The following is a 20,978-nucleotide window of genomic DNA, read 5'->3' as shown; positions in this document are numbered from 1 at the left end:
TACTGGAAAAACCATAGCTTGACTATACAGGCATTTTTTTTGGCAAAGTGATGCTTTTTAAAATGCTATCTACATTTGTCATAGCTTTTCTTTCAAGGAACATGCTTTTTTTTTTTTTTTTTTTTTTTTAATTTTGAGGCTGCAATAACTCTTGTCAGTGATTTGGGAATCCTCAAAAATGAAGTCTGTCTCTATTTCCATTGTTTCCCCCTCTATTTCCCATGAAGTGATGGGACTGGATGCCATAATCTTAACTTTTTCATGTTGAGTTTTAAGCCATCCTTTTCACTCTACTCTTTCACCTTCATCAAGAGATTCTTTAGTTCGTCTTTCTTCTCTGCAAAGAGCTGGTGTCATCTGCTCATCTGAGGTTGTTAATATTTATCCAGCAATCTTGATTTCAGCTTGTGAGTCATCCATCCCAGCATTTCACATGATGTATTCCGCATAAAGTTAAATAACAGTGTGACAATATACAGCTGTAGTACTCCTATCCCAAATTGCAACTGCTCATTATTCCCTGTCTGGTTCTAAGTATTGCTTCTTGACCTGCGTACAGGTATCCGAGGTGGTGTGGAATGCCCATCTCCTGAATTTTCCAGTTTGTTGTGATCCACAAAGTCAAAGGCTTTGGTGTAGTCAGTGAAGCAGACATATATGTTTTTCTGGAATTCCCTTGCTTTATCTATGATCTAACAGATGCTGGCAATTTGATCTCTGGTTCTTCTGCCTTTTCTAAATCGAGCTTAGAGATCTGGAAATTTCAGTTCAGTTCACATACTGTTGAAGCTTAGCTTGAAAGATTTTGAGCATTATATTGCCAATATGTGAAATGAACGTAATTATGTGATAGTTTGAACGTTCTATGGCATTGTCCTTCTTTGAGGCTAGAAAGAAAACTGAACTTTTCCAGTCCTGGGGCCTCTGCTGAGTTTTCCAAATTAGCTGGCATATTGAGTGCAGCACTTTATTGGCATTATCTTTTAGGATTTGAAATAGCACAGCTGGAACTCCATCACCTCCACTAGCTTTGTTTGCAGTAATGCTTCCTAAGGCCCACTTGACTTCACACTCCAGGATTTCTGGCTCTAGGTGAGCTATCACACCATCATGGTTATCCGGGTCATTAAGACCTTTTTTTTGTACAGATTTTCTATGTATTCCTGCCACTTCTTCTTAATATCTTCGGTTTCCATTAGATCCAACTGTTTCTATCCTTCGGTGCCCATCTTTGCATGAAATATTCCTTATGTATTTGTAATTTTCTTGTAAAGATCTTTAGTCTTTACCATTCTATTGCTTTCTTCTATTTCTTTGCATTGTTCACTTAAGGATGCTTTCTTATCTCTTCTTTCTATTCTTTTGAACTCTTCATTCAGGTGGAATAAGGTAGAATTCCATATTTAAGGTGCCCCTTACATGCACAGAGGCCGTTCCCTGATGGCTCGACATTTAAAGAATCTGCCTGCAGTGCAGGAGACACAGGAAACATTAGTTTGATTCCTGAGTTGTGAAGATTCTGTGGAGGAGGAAATGGAAAGCCTCACCCTTATTCTTGCCTGGAAAATCTCATGGGCAGAGGAGACTGGTGGGCTAAAATCCAAAGGATGGCAAAAGTCAGACACGACTGGGTGACTAAGCATGTAGCTATAGCCACGGAATGTGTGCATCTGTATATCAATAGTGTCCTATGAGTTCTTGCACATTTAAAAGTATTTTCTGTAGTTTAATAGTTGGATGTCTGGTTGTATGGATACAAAACTCTTGGTTTTCATTTTCTTTTCTTAACTTTTATGAAAATGCTCTTCTATTATTGCCTTGGTCTTTTAGTTTCTTTGGAGAATTCTAAAGTCCTTCCATTTCCCCCTTCCTTTTAATCACCTAGAGCTCTGAGGAACTTCCCATTACCTTTACAGAGAAGACATTTTTAACTTGTCTATTCTAAATATGCAATATGATGAGTCTCATAAAATATATATAGTTATGTCTTGGTTTAGTTGACAGGCTGTGTCCAACTCTTGCAATCCCATGGACTGTAACCTGCCAAGCTCCTCTGTCCATGGTATTTCCCAGGCTAGAATACTGGAGTAGGTTTCCATTTCCTTTTCAATACATCTATACAACTACTCTATAATCAAGATGTAGAATATTTTCATCATTCAAATATTCCATCATGCCTTTTGAAGTCTCTTCATATTCCATAATTACACTATTTCTTTTTGGAGTGGAGGTTTGGGTTCAATGAGAAATGAACTTTTGAAGAAAAACAGTAACTTTTAACTTTACATTTTATTCTGAAAATGGTAATTTTTAAAGCAAAGTTAAACTTATAAATAGCTAAACACTGAAAGTTAATCTTAATCTGATGGATAATTTTTTTATCTTTATAATTTTTTAATCTTTATCTGATGGATAATTACACATGTATGCCTGTGTAACTATTATCCAGGACTAAATTGAGCAAATGTCCAGCACATCATCACGTTTCCTTGTGTCTCTTCCCATTCTGTACCACACCTTACCTCGTAGGCATTACCTTCATGATGAGGTTTTCCACCTCGTGAAATGCCTACAAATGAAGTTATAAGATATGTACTTAATGAGTGTGTTCAATTTTTTCCATTTACAAGAGCCGTGAGATTATCTCAAACTTTATAGCAGTACTTCATTTTGTTTTCTAAATTAGTGAATATTAATCCATTGTAAGAAAATGCTACAAATGTTTTATCCATTCTCTGAATGTTCATGGGAACAATGTGCATTTTTGCCATTTATGAATAAAACTGCAATGAACAATTCTGTATGTGTCTTTTTAAGAGGATGCAATCCAGATCCTCTGGTGAGGGAGAGGTTAAGGGGAGAAACTTCCAGGTGCAAAATAGATGAGTCATACACATGAAATATTCAGTGTGGAGAATATAGGCAATAATTATGTAATTTTTAAAATCTTGCTAGATTTTAACTAGACTTACTGTGGCAATTATTTTGAAATGGACAGAAACATGGAATCACTGCACTCTGTAACAGAAAGTAACACAATGTTGTAGGCCAACTGTACTTAAAAGAACAAACAAATACTTTGAAAAAGAGGTCTCATTTGTTGTTACCATAGGCTAGGGCTGGAGATAGGGGAACTGGATGAAGCCAGTCAAAAGGTACCAACTTCCTGCTGTGAGATAGATTAGTACTAAGGATGTAGTGTACAGCATGGTTAATATGACTAATGCTGCTGTATCTGAAGTATGAAAGTTAAGAGGATGTTAAGTCCTGAGTTATCACAAATTCTTTTTTTCTTTAATGTTATATCTATATGAGATGATGGATATTCACAAACCTTATTGCTGTAATCATTTCAGGATATATGTAAATGACATCATTAGGCCATACACCTTAAACTTATGCAGTGCTTTATGTCAATTATATGTTAACAAAATTGGAAAAATTGATAATTATAAAACCCACACATAAATAACATGTAAATGAAGGGATTGTGCTATAATTGATATGATTGGTTTTAAGCGCTACTATACTTTTTTTTTTTTTGATCTATTCACTTTCCTAAGTCCATGAAAATATGGATGACCCAAATGGCTGGGAAAAACCTCACCTACTCTCTTGAAATACATTATTGAAAGTTAGTATCTGATATATGGCTTTGGAGCCAGTCCATATTAGCCACAGAAAGTTGTGCACATAGATATCAGGTGATGAATACAATAACTTTTTGTGAAACTACCAACAGAAACAAGTTAGGGACATTTCAAAACTTTGAACTTTGATATTTACTAAATGGCACTAATTAACTAGCTTCATTGTAATGCATAAATTCAGTGACACTAGGTAACTGCAAAAGAAGCAGATTTTTGAACCCTAAACAGTGCAACTCGAGTATTTGTGTGAATGTACCATTGGGAAAATCTAACATGTTGTTGTTAATCAATGTCCTTCTCACCTTGTGGTTTTACACTGCTCATGGACAGGGTGAGTTGAAACAGATGTGAACACTCAGCCTTCCTCCTAAATATAACTATCTACTTTCCTTTGTGTGTATTTCTGATTGAATCGACGGGTTGAAATAGTCTGCACTGTCAGATAACCATAAGAATACCTTAATGGAAAAATGATCAGATATTCACCTAAAAGGGGAAAACAAAATGAATACTTTTCTATGTCAGCTGAGTTCCACAGTGCAAAAAGGTACTCTGTGTAGATTATGGGGTCATGTGAATATGCTCATGGAAATGTGGATAGAAAATGTGTCACAGACAATTATATTATAATTCCAGAATATTTAAGAGAGTCTTACTTGTAATATGAGGAAACTTTGGAGAACAATGCTTATTTTTATAATTTTACAGGTTCAAATATATTTTTTCCAGGTTCAAATCTCATTTTAAATATGTTCAGTTTACTGTATTGCAATTATAGTTTAATAAATCTATTAAAGGTCATTAACATCACTGTTAGTTTTAAAAGACCAGCTTAGGTACAAGATATATTTTCCTTTTACAAAATGTGGAATACAGTCTTAATTTCCAGTGTAGTGCCAACACATTTAGAATTATTTTCAGAGAGAAATGTAAATGTTGACAACCTTAAAAAAATCTTGTCACTTTTATTTTTAAACTTATAACTTCTTTTTTTTTCTTTTAAATTTTATTTTATTTTTAAATTTTACATAATTGTATTAGTTTTGCCAAATATCAAAATGAATCCACCACAGGCATACATGTGTTCCCCATCCTGAACCCTCCTCCCTCCTCCCTCCCCATACCATCCCTCTGGGTCGTCCCAGTGCACCAGCCCCAAGCATCCAGTATTGCGCATCGAACCTGGACTGGTGACTCGTTTCTTACATGATATTCTACATGTTTCAATGTCACTCTTATAACTTCTTTTCATTAGTTATCTATTACATGTCAGGCTCGATCTCCCAATTCATCCCTCTACTCTCGGGCCCCCTTGTATCCATACATCCATTCTCTATGCCTGTATCTCTATGTTTGCTTTGCAAATAAGTTCATCTGTAGCATTTTTCTAGATTCCATATATAAGCAATATTATACAATATTTATTTTTCTGTTTCTGATTTTCTGCACTCTATATGACAGTCTCTAGGTCTTTTCACATCTCTGAAAATTGCACAATTTCATCAATTTTAATGGCTGAGTAATATTTCATTGTATATATGTGCCACTTTTTCTGCATCTATTCTGTTGATGGACATTTAGGTTGATTCCATGTCCTGGTTGTTGTGAATAAAATAGATAACTAATGAGAACTTATGGTGTATCATAGGCAGCTCCACTCAATGCTCTCTGGTGACCTAAATGGGAAGGAAATCCAAAAAAAAGGGATATATATATATATATATATATATATATATATATATATTCATATAACTGATTCATTTTGATGTAGAGCAGAAGCTAACCCAACATTATAAAGCAACTCCAATAAAAATTAAAGAAAAACAAAAATTAAATTGTATATATTGGCAAAACCAATACAATATTGTAAAGTTAAAAAATAAAATAAAAAAATAAACAGCCAAAAATGCAAAAAAATTAAATTATATAAATGTATTAATATAAGTAATTAAATTATATTAAAAACAAAGATTTTACTCCAAAATATAAAACATATATGTTCTTCATTATAATGTTTTTGTCTTTCATTTTCTTTAATAATCTATTTGTCTTCAGGTTTTTTTTTTTTTTTTTTTCAGGTTTTTGTAAATGAAAACTCTAATGAGTTTTATGATACCTCGTGAAATTCAAGGTGTGAATAGAATATGCATCACTCTGCATTATTCATCTCATAATTTGTTGCATGTTACTTTAGTCCATTAGGCAATTTTCTTCATCAACAACATTTACAGCACAATAAATCTCCCTGTCCAGTCATTAGTGTTACAATTAAGAGCAGCTCAGGCCCCAGATCACTTAAAAGAAAGGCTGCATCTTCATTATTCTTGCTGAGGAGCAGGCAGACATACATTGTTTCTCCTGATTCTCAGGTATATGAATAACGGTTTATTAATCAACTAGAATAAGACTACAGACATGTTTCCAAACAAGAGAAGAAAGATTATACAATACGAAAGAGAAATGTGAAACTGACAAATCTTCACCGGATATTCCAGTGCAACACTTGTCTTCTCATTAACAGCTGAACTCTTTCCAAAAGTGGTCTTAAAGCTAAATGTTTGAATATTTGAGCAAAGTTTATTTTCATAATTTATGGATGCACTTATGAAATTTTTAGCTTGCAAAATAATTGTAGTATCAGATTCAAGCCATTAAGTAAAACTCACATCACTTAACACCTATTGTTGTAGATGCACGCATGCCTGCATGCTAAGTTGCTTCAGTCATGTCTGATTCTTTGCCTCCCCATCTACTGTAGGCCACCAGGCTTCTCTGTCCATGGGATTTTCCAGGCAAGAATACTGGAGTGGGTTGCCATGCCCTCCTCCAGGGGATCATCCAAACCCAAGGATCAAACCTGCCTGTACTATGTCTCCTGCATTGGCAGGCGGGTTCCTTCTTTACCACTAGCACCAACTGGGATGCCCATTGTATTAGATACATAGTCCTAATTAACAAATTTTCCAGAGAACATATTGGCCTAAGACAATACACCTCCATATTCTTAGAGCTCCTGTGAGTCAGGAATAAGGAAAAGGCTTTGTTGGCTACTTATGCGTCACTCTGTTTAGGGGGCAACTGGGTAATGACCTGGGCTGCTGTCGCCTGGACGCTCAGCTTGGCTGGAAGATTTGCTTGCAAGTTGGCTCACTCCTCTGGCTTTTGGGGGAGGCTTCAGCACCTGACCATTGGGCTTCACCACATCTTGCTTGAGAGACAGCTAGCTTTCCTCAAGGCCAGTGACCCCACACAGGGAGGAGAAAGCCTCCACAGAAAGCATAATTTCTTTTTTAATTTCTTTTAAAATGAAGGTGTTAGCAGTATTAAACAGATTTCAATCCACATAAGAATTATACTAAAGATATTTAATCTTGTTTAAGATAGATTTATGAAAATGGTGCTGCGTGCTTAGTCCCTCAATCATGTCCAACTCTTTGCGACCCTTTGGATTCTAGCCCTCCAGGCTCCTCTGCCCATGGAATTCTCCAGGCAAGATTACTGGAGTGGGTTGCCACTTCCTTCTGCAAGGGAATATGAGTGACCCAGGGATCAAACTTACAGCTCCCTTGTCTTCTGCATTACAGGTAGATTCTTTACCCACTGAGCCATAGGGGAAGCCTATGAAAATGGCAGATCAACCCAAATGTATTTATATCACAGCAAAGTTATCCCACAAGGGACCTTGTAAAGTTCTTGTAGACAAGATGAGGAAATTGGCCAGTTAAATAGCTTATCAGGTATTCATAATTTCATTAAATAAGCTGATTATCAGATGCAGGATTTTGTTCTCAGGCCTGCTCCATTGATGTTTTGTATCAACAACCAGTTTAATGGAGCAGAGGAGATGTGCCTGGAATGATACTGAGGTACTGAAAGTGAACCCGCATTAGGACAGGTTCATCACTCAGAAAGATGCCCATGTGTGAGGTTGGACTCAATAACGGGATATTTAGCTGTGATAACTATAAGATGCTGGGCCTGGATCATAGGAATAAGCAGCACAAATACAGAAAGACTAGAAACACTTTTAAAATTTAGTGAATACTTTTCATCAATTTTGAGATCAATTTGAGCCAACACTATGATGGACAGCCAAGCCTGCTCATGAGACCAGAACTTGTATTGGTAGAAGTGTAAGAGGAGAATGAGGTTGTTCTGAGTCCTGACACAGTCAGTGCCACTCTGACCATAGTGGGCTATTGTATGTGCTTCAATAAATGATCTGGTGAGAAAGACAAATACAGATTCACATGTGACCAAATAAAAGAGAGGATGAAAATAGCTCAGGCCAGTAATAGTAATGATATTTATTATTAATTATGCCCTCTTTGTTTACCTTTTGTAAGTGAGTCTCAGTGGATTATTTTACTGTATTCATGTCCTATGAACAATCAAAAGGAGGTGAATAAATGTACGAGATCTGAACTCAGATAATCAGGACTCAAATCTCTCTACAATGTAATAACAAAGTTAGTTGAGTCTTCTTCACTTGACTCCTGCAAATACGGACACTCAAGCTTACCCAACATGGTATTATTGTTAAATACACATATCTTGACATACATGGTGAAATTTGTAAAATTCAAGGATGAAGAGAAATTATTCTAATCTCCATAAAGTAATGGGAATAAACCTAGACTGTTACTTAAGAGGAATCAAACTAAATAAGCATTTCACACTAAAAAAATGTAGAGTAGCTTCAAAAAAGTGTGGGAAATCTATTAGTGATGAGAAATGCAGACTATAGGCCATGAGATTGTATAATAGACAAGTCTTTGTTAAAAGGATTAAGATATGCAAAGATTCAAAGTTTATAATTCACTTAGTAAGCATATATGTGAAAATTACTCAAAATATATTAAAATAAATTGTAATTATGTTATACCTCATTTAAAATATTTGTAAGAAATCCTGGAAAATGCATCATTCTCCAATTAAAATTAGACACAAGCATTCAAGGGTTTCCCTTAATCTTAACCATTTGGAAATTAAGAATTATTGATTGTTCATTTCTCCGATTAGACAAGCAAGGAAAAAGATGCCTAATATCTAGTTTGAGTGATAAACGATAATGTTACTTTCCTGTGTGATTAGATCCATGAAAATTATTGTGGTTTAAGGGTTTTTCCAGTAGTCATGTATGGATGTGAGAGTTGGACTGTGAAGAAAGCTGAGCTCCAAAGAATTGATGCTTTTGAACTGTGGTGTTGGAGAAGACTCTTGAGAGTCCCTTGGACTGCAAGGAGATCCCACCAGTCCATTCTAAAGGAGATCAGTTTTCGGTGTTCTTTGGAAGGAATGATGCTAAAGCTGAAACTCCAGTACTTTGGCCACCTCATGGGAAGAGTTGATTCATTGGAAAAGATTCTGATGCTGGGAGGGATTGGGGGCAGGAGGGAAGGGGATGACAGAGGAGGAGATGGCTGGATGGCATCACTGACTCGATATATATAGAGAGTCTCGATGGACATGAGTTTTAGTGAACTCCGGGAGTTGGTGATGGACAGGGAGGCCTGGTGTGCTGCAATTCATGGGGTCGCAAAGAGTCGAGATACTGAACTGAACTGAGATACTGAACTGAACTGAACCGAACTGATAAATATCTCGTTTCCAATAAACAGAAAATTAATAATGAATGTTAACTGGCAAAAAAACAAAAACAAAAAATGGTTTTCTTTCTACATTGACTTGGTGTGAGAAGAAGTGTCAGGATTTTGGTTTCTGATGAGAATGGAAAAGAAAGAAAAAGAAGTCAGTTGAGCCACAAGATAAAATCTGTATTTTCATCTCTTGACTAAGATGCTAATTTAGTCAACCACTGTTAGCACTTCTGCACTTAAGGAGAATTCATTTAATAAGTCTCTATAGTTTTCTACCAAGAGAATCCACATACAAATTTTATCTGATATGACTCACAAGACATAATTTGGCCTTCAATATCAAGACCTCTTTTCATACATCAATCATCTGAATTTTCCTTTTTTTCTGTTTTTCTTTTATTTATTTTATTATTATTATTATTATTTGGAAAATAAGAAGGTGGGTGGATTCTACTCAGTGAGAGAGGATTTTATGAGCTTAAGCTATGAGGCAAAGGAAAGATGATCTAGGATATTTCAAGGCATATTAACACTTGGATTGATTTTATGATTGATGAAAAATCATAGGGAATTTTATGAAAAGCAATGATATCATTTTATTTGGATTTTTGAACACTGTTTGTAGTTTTTTAGTATGCTCTGCTTATGATGGAAAAGAGAAGACTCAAGAAGCCAGGTAGGGTGAAAAAGTGTGGAGATTAGATAAATTCTTGGCTGAAGTGATGTAGAGCAGAGGATAGATTTGCGATATATTTTCCTGGTAGTGAACACAGGTAACATTACTAAATGTTGGTTGTCAGGAAGAGCAAATGGTGAAGGGACTCATGTTTAGTAAACCATTTTCTCATAACAAGCAAAATGGAAGTGACTTTGTAGGTGGTATGATGCAAAACATGTCTAAAAGGAAGAATGAGAATCTTTAGATGAATTGAGGCAGGGAAACGCAAACCAGTCAGATGGAGAGGAAGGGGCAGTGGCTTTGAGGCCTCTTTGAGCATGAAGTCCCTTGTTCCCATGGTTTTCAGGGGCCATAACATAGGATGCAGGCAAAGAAGAAGTCAGTGATGGAGTGAATATGGGTAGTCCAAAGTTCTGAGGGGTGGCACACACCATGCTGAAGGTTTAGGCTTTTATGAAGACTAGTTTGGGAATCAGTGCAGCATTTTAAGTGGAATAGTGAAGTGACAGGAAAAATATCATTAAGTTGCACACAGGAAAGAAATGACTGAGATCAAGGGAGAATAGAATCTGGGAATTTAGTCGCTGTTGCTGGAATCCCAGCAGAAATTGTTTGAGAGAAGACAGTGTGAAAGATGATGGCCAGCTTTTGTTTGTTTGTTTGTTTTTGACAAAACTTGAAGGGATGGCAATCACAAGAGCTGGTCAGTTGCTTTTTGGAGATGCAATACAACGAGTTAAATTAATTTCTTTGATAAAGTATTTTGTTAATAATTACTCTATTATCAAGAAATAAATATATATAATTTTTACAGATCATTCACTGAAATTATGTATCAAATTTGCCCTAATTTTTAAAAAATATGGTATTTTAATTACATAGCAGAACTACATGAGTTCATGCAAGTTGAATGTAATATCTGTGATACAATTCCTTCATATTTAAAAAAAATTCCGTAGTTATTTCTATGTAAATTATTTCCATGAGAATGTTTTCCCTCAAAAAACACATATATTCTTCTTGAATATATTGATTTTTACCTTCCCGATATATGCAAGTGTTAGAACACTTATTTGGAGAAGGAAATGGCAACCCACTCCAGTGTTCTTGCCTGGAGAATCCCAGGGAAGGCGGAGCCTGGTGGGCTGCCGTCTATGGGGATGCAGAGAGTCGGACACCGCTGAAGCGCCTTGGCAGCAGCAGAACACTCATTAAGTGCCTCAGCAGTACAACTGGAAACATTATTTGGTATAAGAATATTGAATGATATGAGAAAAGTTCATTATGTATTGCTAATTATTATTTTTTTAAAGCAAGGTTAAATGATTTGGAATTGAGATCACATATTTTTGCTACTTTTATGTTTGAAAATTTTTATAAAAAGCTTTTAAAAAATGATATATGTAGAAGAGGCCTATGCACTGTCATATGGAGTGAAGTAAGTCAGAAAGAAAATCAACTATTGTGTATTAACACATATATGTAGAATCTCAAAAAATTGGTAGAGATGATCTTATTTACAAAGGTGAAACAGAGACACAGATGTAGAGAACAAACGTATGGATACCAAGGGGGAAGGGGGAGTGGGATGAATTGTAAGCCTGGGATTGACATATATAGAGATGTTATTGATACTATGTATAAAATAGAAAATCAATGAGAACCTACTGTATAGCGCAGGGAACTCAGTGCTCTGTGGAGACACAAACGGAAAGGAAATCCAAAAAAGAAGGGATATGTGTATACATATAGTTCATTAACTGTGCTGTACAGTAGAAACTAACACAGCACTGTAAAGCAAATAAACACCAATAAAAATTAGGAAAAATAAAAATAAAAACAAAGCCTAGAAAAAGTTGAAAAAAAGAGAAAGGCATTAAGTACATGATGTTTTCTAGCTTTCTACAAATGAAGGACAGGAGGCAACATTATTATTTAGTAATACCAAATGGGTAAACATCCTTTTGGTGTAATTTCCCACAGCTCTAGAAATTGATGTTCAGATTCATTCAAAATACTATAGTATATAAAATGCTTGTTACAACAAGTATCTTCTTTATATAACACTAATCTAAAATAAAGCAAAATATATGGAAAAACAGGGTACATATGAATAGGCTGTTTTACATAAATCACAATGAAACTACTTCAGTATTCAGTTTTATATATATAGCTGATGAAGTTACTAGACGTTATTTATGTCAAGAAGACTAATTTATCCCCCAACTAAATAAATCAGCAACAAGATTTAAATCAAAATTTTAACTTTCTTCCAAAATGAATGTTAAAAACAACTGATAAATTATTCATCAAGCATTCAGGTCAAAACAGGACTTTGTTTGGTGGCCTAATTTACTTAATGGAATGGAAACAAAAGTTTTATCTTTATATAACTTATGTCTGGGACACAGTACTTTGACATATAATGAACATTTTGGAATTTAATCCTGTTTGTTTAGAAATTTTCTGCAAACCACCAGTCATTTTAAATGGACAAGCTGTACTTCCAAAGGCAACTTATAAGGCAAATGAATGAGTTCAATATAGATGTGCAGCCGGTTTTGAATATGGTCAGAGAGGAGATACAGTATGCACTAAATCTGGATGGACTCCAGCTCCTGCTTGTATAGGTAATGTTACATTTCTTCTATATCTTTTGCTGTATATTTTACCAGTTGCTTTAACTCAAATACTCCTTACCACTAAGCAGTTTATTTTTTCTGAAAATGGAGTATTGATGTTTATTTGTTGTTGTTTAGTTGAAGTCATGTCTGACTCCTTTGAGATCCCATGGACTGTAGCCCGCCAGGCTCCTCTGTCCTTGGGATTTCCCAGGCAACAATACTGGCATGGATTGGCACTCCCTTCTCCAGGGGATCTTCCTGACCCAGGGACTGAACCTATATGTCCTCCATTGGATTCTTTACCACTGAGCCACCTGGAAAGCATGACTTAAAAAAAAAAAAAAAAAAGATTATTGCAAATTGATCCTTGTTGTGTACTAGCAAAGTTGATATAAATGACTGAGTAGAACTTTATAAATCAGAAAGGACTATGTCAAGGGGTAGCACACTATTGTTGTGTACACACAGTTGTTGTGCAGTCATGAAGTTGTGTCCGACTCTTTGCAACCCCATAAACGGCAGCGTGCCAGGTTTCCCTGTCCTTCACTATCTCCCAGAGTTTGCTCCGACTCATGTCTATTGAGTTACTGATGCCATTCAACCATCTCATCCTCTGTTGTTCCCTTGTCCCCCAACCTTCAATCTTTCCCAGCATCAGAGTCTTTTCTAGTGAGTCAGCTCTTCGCATCAGATGGCCAAAGCATTGGAGCTTCAGCTTCAGCTTCAGTCCTTCCAATGAATATTCAGGGTTGATTTCCTTTAGGATTGACTGGTTTGATCTCCTTGCTACCCAAGAGTCTCTCAGGAGTCTTCTCCAGAACCACAGGTTGAAAGCATCAGTTCTTTGGTGCTCAGCCTTCTTTATGGTCCAACTCTCTCATCCATATATGACTACAGGAAAACCCGTAGCTTTGACTAGACAGACCTCTGTTGGCAAAGTAATGTCTCTGGTTTGTAATATGCTGCCTAGGTTTGTCATAACTTTTCTTTGAAGGAGTAGGCGTCTTTTAATTTCATGGCTGCAGTCACCATCTGCAGTGATTTTGGAGACCAACTATAAATTCTGCCACTGCTTCCAGTTTTTCTCCTCTATTTGCCATGAAATGATGGGACCAATTGCCATGATTTAGTTTTTTGAATGTTGAATTTTAAGCCAGCTTTTTTACTCTCCTCTTTCACTTTCATCAAGAGGCTCTTTAGTTCCTCTTAGCTTTCTGCCATTAGGGTGCTATCATCTGCATATCTGAGGTTGTTGATATTTCTCCTGGCAATCTTGATGCCAGCTTGTGATTCATGCAGTCCAGTAATTCACATGATGTACTCTGTATAGAAGTTAAATAAGCACAGCAACAATATACAGCCTTGATGTATTCCTTTCTCAAATTTGAACCAGTTTGTTGTCCCATGTCTGGTTCACACCATAGCATCAGGTCAAATCCAGCCTGTCCCTTTTTTGTAAACTAAGACTTACTGGAACAGAGACATGCCCATTTCTTGTATGTATTGTCTACAGCTACTTCAGGGCAAAGGCTAATAGAGTTTTGCCAAGAGAATGCACTGGTCATAGCAAACACCCTCTTCCAACAACACAAGAGAAGACTCTACACATGGACATCACCAGATGGTCAACACTGAAATCAGATTGATTATATTCTTTGCAGCCAAAGATGGAGAAGCTCTATATAGTCAGCAAAAACAAGACCGGGGCTGACTGTGGCTCAGATCAAGAACTCCTTATTGCCAAATTCAGACGTAAATTGAAGAAAGTGGGGAAAACCACTAGACCATTAAGGTATGACTGAAATAAAATCCTTATGATTATACAGTGGAAGTGAGAAATTAATTTAAGGGACTAGATCTGATAGAATGCTTGATGAACTATGGACTGAGGTTCGTGACATTGTACAGGAGACAGGGATCAAGACCATCCCCGTGGAAAAAAATTCAAAAAAGCAAAATGGCTGTCTGGGGGGGCCTTACAAAAACTGTGAAAATAAGAGAAGCCAAAAGCAAAAGATAAAAGGAAAGATATAAGCATCTGAATGCAGAGTTCCAAAGAATAGCAAGGAGAGATAAGAAAGCCCTCCTCAGCGATCAATGCAAAAAAATAGAGGAAAACAGCAGAATGGGAAAGACTGGAGATCTCTTCAAGAAAATTAGAGATACCAAGGGAACATTTCATGCAAAGATGGGCTTGATAAAGGACGGAAATGGTATGGACCTAACAGAAGCAGAAGATATTAAGAAGAGGTGGCAAGAATACATGGAAGAACTGTACAAAAAAGATCTTCATGACCAAGATAATAATGATGGTGTGATCATTCACCTAGAGCCAGACATCCTGGAATGTGAAGTCAAGTGGGCCTTTGAAAGCATCACTATGAACAAAGCTAGAGGCAATGATGGAATTCCAGTGGAGCTATTTCAAATCCTGAAAGATGATGCTGTGAAAATGCTGCACTTAATATGCCAGCAAATTTGGAAAACTCAGCAGTGGCCACAGGACTGGAAAAGCTCACTTTTCATTCCAATCCCAAAGAAAGGCAATGCCAAAGAAAGCTCAAACTACCGCACAATTGCAATCTTTTCACACGCTAGTAAAGTAATGCTCAAAATTCTCCAAGCCCGGCTTCAGCAATATGTGAACCATGAATTTCCTGATGTTCAAGCTGGTTTTAGAAAAGGCAGAGGAACCAGAGATCAAATTGCCAACATCCGCTGGATCATGGAAAAAGCAAGAGAGTTCCAGAAAAAAAGCATCTATTTCTGCTTTATTGACTATGCCAAAGCCTTTGACTGTGTGGATCACAATAAACTGTGGAAAATTCTGAAAGAGATGGGAATACCAGACCACCTGACCTGCCTCTTGAGAAATCTGTATGCAGGTCAGGAAGCAATAGTTAGAACTGGACATGGAACAACAGACTGGTTCCAAATAGGAAAAGGAGTACGTCAAGGCTGTATACTGTCACCCTGCTTATTTAACTTATACGAAGAGTACATCATGAGAAACGCTGGGCTAGAAGAAGTACAAGCTGGAATTAAGATTGCCAGAAGAAATATCAGTCACCTCAGATATGCAGATGACACCACCCTCATGGCAGAAAGTGAAGAGGAACTAAAAAGCCTCTTGATGAAAGTGAAAGAGGAGCATGGAAAAGTAGACTTAAAGCTCAACATTCAGAAAACGAAGATCATGGCTTCTGGTCCCATCACTTCATGGCAAATATATGGGGAAACAGTGGAAACCGTGTCGGACTTTATTTTTTTGGGCTCCAAAATCACAGCAGATGGTGATTGCAGCCATGAAATTAGAAGACGCTTACTCCTTGGAAGGAAAGTTGTGACCAACCTAGACAGCATATTCAAAAGCAGTGACATTACTTTGCCAACAAAGGTCTGTCTAGTCAAGGCTATGGTTTTCCTGGTAGTCATGTATGGATGTGAGAGTTGGACTGTGAAGAAAGCTGAGCTGTGAAGAACTGATGCTTTTGAACTGTGGTGTTGGAGAAGACTCTTGAGAGTCCCTTGGACTACAAGGAGATCCAACCAGTCCATTCTGAAGGAGATCAGCCCTGGGATTTCTTTGGAAGGAATGATGCTAAAGCTGAAACTCCAGTACTTTGGCCACCTCATGCGAAGAGTTGACTCATTGGAAAAGACTCTGACGCTGGGAAGGATTGGGGGAAGGAGGAAAAGGGGACGACAGAGGATGAGATGGCTGGATGGCATCACTGACTCGATGGACGTGAGTTTGAGTGAACTCTGGGCATTGTTGATGAACAGGAAGGCCTGGTGTGCTGCAGTTCATGGGTTTCCAAAGAGTCGGACACAACTGAGCGACTGAACTGACTGATTGCTACTTCTTCCCTACAATGGTGGAGCTCAGTATTTACGACAGACACTTTTCACCTGAGTCTTTATATGAAAGAGGAATTTGAAACTTGGATTAGGTATTTTATTACAATAAGAATAATGTATTCCAAAATCTTAGTGGCTTAAAAAACTAAAGTTTAGTTTCTATGTATGCTCACTTCCAACCTTCATTGGAAGCTGCATCTGCTATGTCTCTCGCCTTGGCAGGTAGATTTTTTTACCACTTGTGCCAACTGGGAAGCCCATTGTATTAGATATATAGAATTAATTAACAAATTTCCCAGAAAACATAGATCGGGAGGGATGCTCCTCATTATTTTAAGTGTCAGAATCAGGGAATGGAGATATGACCTTCCATGTTCTTCTTTAATCACTGTAGTGGTGGGAAAGAGAACATGAAAATTCAATGACTTTTTTCAACTTCCTCCCTAAAGGAAAACTTAACTTCCATGTTCATTTCATTGTCCTATGGAATCCCTGTATTTAAGTCTACTTCAAAAGGATAGGGTGTACTATTGCAACAAGTGTCTGGAGGGAGGAGAATATTGGCCAGCAGTACTTGTGAGAAATACAGAAGCTGAGAAACTTGCAGAAAGTGGAAAGAATAGCTGAAGTGATACATCATGAATTCTTTGCCAGATGTGGAATATTATGAAGTGTGTGTTGACTGTGGAGAAAGAGGGTTCAAGAGTACTGAGGGTATAGATACATCAGATGAGAAACACAGTGAAGGGAAATGTAAGTGATACAGCAGGAGGGGTATGAGGCTGTGCTCATTTTACTGACTTTTGTGCTGTACGAAGAACAAATTAATAACATCCACTTTTGTATTTTTATATAATTGATTATTTTAATGGATGTGATTTCTATATTGTGAACATACCTTTTGTCTTTTCAGAAACAATATGTGATCCTCCTCATATTCCAAACGGTGTGTACAGACCTGAATTAAGCAAATACAGAGTTCAAGATAAAATCACTTATGATTGTAAAAAGGGTTTTATTCCTGAGATACGTGGAACTGATGCAACGTGTACCAGAGATGGCTGGGTACCTTCTCCGAGATGTACCCGTACGTTCCATTCATATCTTGATCTTCTTCTTAATTGTGAAATTTCTTTCTCTTAAACACACAACTGTGGGGCACCATGCCCTACACAGTAGGGCAAATCAAAGTATCCGTCCTACTGTGTATGGTAATTCGGGGCTTTTTAGAGACTTTATTTGCTTCTTGAAGTAGGCAATTCTAATAAGGAATAAAAACATTTTTGTAAACTAAAAACTCTTTATATTTTTGCCACTCAAAGATAAAATACGGCTGTGTTTTTGAATATATAAATCTCTAACAACCTACTCCACTATTCTTGGCTGGAGAATCCCATGGGCAGAAAAGCTTGACAGGATATAGTCCACAGGTGGTCACAAAGAACTAGACACGACTGTAGAGACTTAGCATGCAAAATAATTGTAATACTGAATCTGAGCCATTAAGTAAAAATAACACCACATAGCACCTATTGTTTTAGATGCCTGCGTGAATGCATGCTAAATTCCTCAGTCATGTCTGACTCTGCCACCCTATGGACTGTAGCCCACCAGGCTTCGCTGTCCATGGGATTTTTCAGGCAAGAATCCTGGAGTGCCCTCTTCCAGGTGTTCTTCTCAACTCAGGGATTGAAACCTGCATGTACTATGTCTCCTGCATTGGCAGGTGGCTTCTTTACCACTTGGGCTCACTGGGAAGCCATCGTGTTAGATACATAGTAAAATTAACACGTTTCCCAGAAAACGTTTTGGCTTAGGACAACATCCCTCCATATTCTTAGAGCTCCTGTGGGTCAGGAATGAGGAAGGGCCTTCACTGTCTGGTTCTGAATCACTATGCATGGGTGGCAGTCAGGGTATTGACCTGGGCCACTGTCACCTGGAGGCTCATCTGGGCTGGAGGCTTTGCTTCCAAGTTGGCTCACTGTCCTGGCTTTGTGGGGAGGCCTCAGTACTTGACCAGCTGGGCGTCTCTGCAGGACACTTGAGAGACAGCTAGCTTTCCTCAGGGGCAGTGACCCCAGAGAGGGAGGAGGAAGCCTCCACACCAGGTATGACTTGGTCACACAGTGTGTGTCAGTCATGTGTATTCTTTAGAAATGGACACTAAGTCCTGCACACTCAGTGGTGAGTACTTAGGTTCTAATGTTTGAAGAGAGGACTGTGGAAGGCATTGTGAACTTTCCTAAAACCATAAAATATAGAAAAACATCAGGTTAACTGAACAGAGTATTTTCTGGGGATGCTTCCTTTACTCCTCAACTTCCTCTAAGTTGCCTCTAAACAATTCTCTTCTTTCTAATAGTACACTGTAAAATTTCAGCATACCTAAACCAGTTATTCCATGAAAGAAAACTGTAATGGTATAAAACAGTTCAGTGGCCTTAATGGTAACTCCAAGCATACATTTAAAATGAATTTTCAAAGCATAAGTTCCATTAAAACAAAGGTATTAGCAATATGAAACAGATTTTAATCTGCATAAGAATTTTAAGGAAAATATTTAATCTTGTTTAAGATGGATTTATGAAAATGGTGCTGTGTGCTTAGTCGCTCAATCATGTACAACTTTTTGTGATCCTTTGGACTATAGCCTACCAGGATCCTCTGTCTGTGGAATTCTCCAGGCAAGAATGCTGCAGTGGGTTGCCATTTTCTTCTCCAGGGGAATCTTTCTGATCCATAGATGAAACCTACATCTCCTGTGTCTGCTGCATTGCAGGTTGATTCTTCACCACTGAGCCATAGGGAAGCCCTTTAAAAATGGTAGATCAATCCAATTCTATTTATATCACAACAAGGTTATCCCACAAGGGACCTTGTGAAGTTCTTGTGGACAACATGAGGAAACTATTTAAATAGTTTATCAATATTCATAATTTCATTACATGAGCTGATTATCAGATGCAGGACTTTGTTCTCAGGCCTGTTCCTTTCCTCTTTTGTATCACCAGCTAGTTTAATGCTGCAAAGGAGATGCATCTGGAATGATACACAGGTGCTGATAGTGAACCTATATTAGGACAGATTCATACCTCAGAATGACCTCCATGTGTGAGGTTGGACCTAATAACATGAAATTTAAAACTTAAATTAAAATATTATAAGATCCTGGGCCTGGATCTTTGGAGTAAGTTGCAGAGGTACGGAAAGACAAGAAACACTTTAAAACTTAGTGAATACTTTTCATCAATTTTAAGATCAATCTGAGCCAACATTATGATGGACAGCCAAGCCTGCTCATGAGATCTGAACCTGGGTTGATAGAGTGTAAGAGAAGAATGAGGCTGTTCTGAGTCCTGACAAAGTCAATGCCATTCCAACTATAGTGGACTATTGTATGTGCTTCAATAAATGATCTGGTTAGAGAGACAAAGACAGATTCACATGTGTGCAAATAAAAGAGAGGAGGAAAATAGCTCAGGCCAGTGAGAGTAATGATGCTTACTTTTAATTATGCCCTCCTTGTGTACCTTTTGGAAATGAGTGTCAGAGGATTATTTTACTGTATTAATATTCTATGATGAATCAAAATGATAATTTTTTAAATCATTTTATCACTAGTTCTGAAATCAGATCATCAGAACTCAAATCTCTCCTCTACAATGTAATGACAAAGTTAATTGAGTTCTTTTCACTTGGTTCTTACAAATAAAAAGACTCAAACTTGGCCAACATAGAATTATTGAAAGATGCACATATCTTAACATACATGATGAAATTTGTAAAATTTAAGGATGAAGAGACAATGTTCTAATGTCCAAAAAGTAGTGGACAGAAACCTAGACTATTAGTTAAGAGGAATCAAACTATGTATGCCTTTCAAACTTAAAAATGTAGACAAGCTTCAAAAAAGTGGGGGAAATCTATCAGTGATGAGAAATGCAGACTATAGGCCATGAGAGGGTATACTTGACAAGTCTTTGTTAAAGAAATGGATTAAGATATGCAAATAATCACATTTTATAATTCACATAGAAAGTATACACATGAAAATTACTCAATATATGCTAATAACAATAAAATGCAATTATGTTATACCTCATTTAAAATATTTGTAAGAATTACTGAAAAATACATCATTCTCCAATTAAAATTAGACCATAAGTGACAAGTGTGTCCCTCCATCTTAACCATTTGGATATTAAGAATTATTCATTGTTCACTTCTCTGATTAGACAAGCAAGGGAAAAGATATCTTAATATCTAGTTTGACGGATAAATAAGAATGTTACTCTGTGTGAGTTGATCAATGAAAAATTGTTGTGGTTCTCTATATATACCACATATTTCTAATAAACAGAAAAGTAGACTGCTGCTGCTGCTGCTGCTAAGTCGCTTCAGTCGTGTCCGACTCTGTGCGACCCCATAGATGGCAGCCCACCAGGCTCCCCCGTCCCTGGGATTCTCCAGGCAAGAACACTGGAATGGGTTGACATTTCCTTCTCCAATGCATGAAAGTGAAAAGTGAAAGTGAAGTCGATCAGTCGTGTCTGACTCCTAG

At 37.2% G+C, this 20,978-nt stretch overlaps 1 protein-coding gene across 1 annotated transcript in view; it reads left to right on the top strand.

The window, feature by feature from the left end:
• The first annotated feature begins 3,850 nt into the window (after positions 1 to 3,850).
• Positions 3,851 to 20,978, top strand: part of LOC113906365 (complement factor H-related protein 3-like) — a 50,336-nt gene continuing 33,208 nt past the window's right edge. The window contains exon 1 of the mRNA XM_027564394.1: positions 3,851 to 3,981. Coding sequence (XP_027420195.1) covers positions 3,924 to 3,981 — 58 coding nt within the window. The 5' untranslated portion in view covers positions 3,851 to 3,923. The remainder of the gene's footprint in view (positions 3,982 to 20,978) is intronic.

Source organism: Bos indicus x Bos taurus, chromosome 16, assembly GCF_003369695.1.
Source record: "Bos indicus x Bos taurus breed Angus x Brahman F1 hybrid chromosome 16, Bos_hybrid_MaternalHap_v2.0, whole genome shotgun sequence".
Lineage (NCBI taxonomy): Eukaryota > Metazoa > Chordata > Mammalia > Artiodactyla > Bovidae > Bos > Bos indicus x Bos taurus.
The sequence above is the reverse complement of the archived record's forward strand: the minus strand, read 5'-3'. Positions and strand labels throughout refer to the sequence as shown.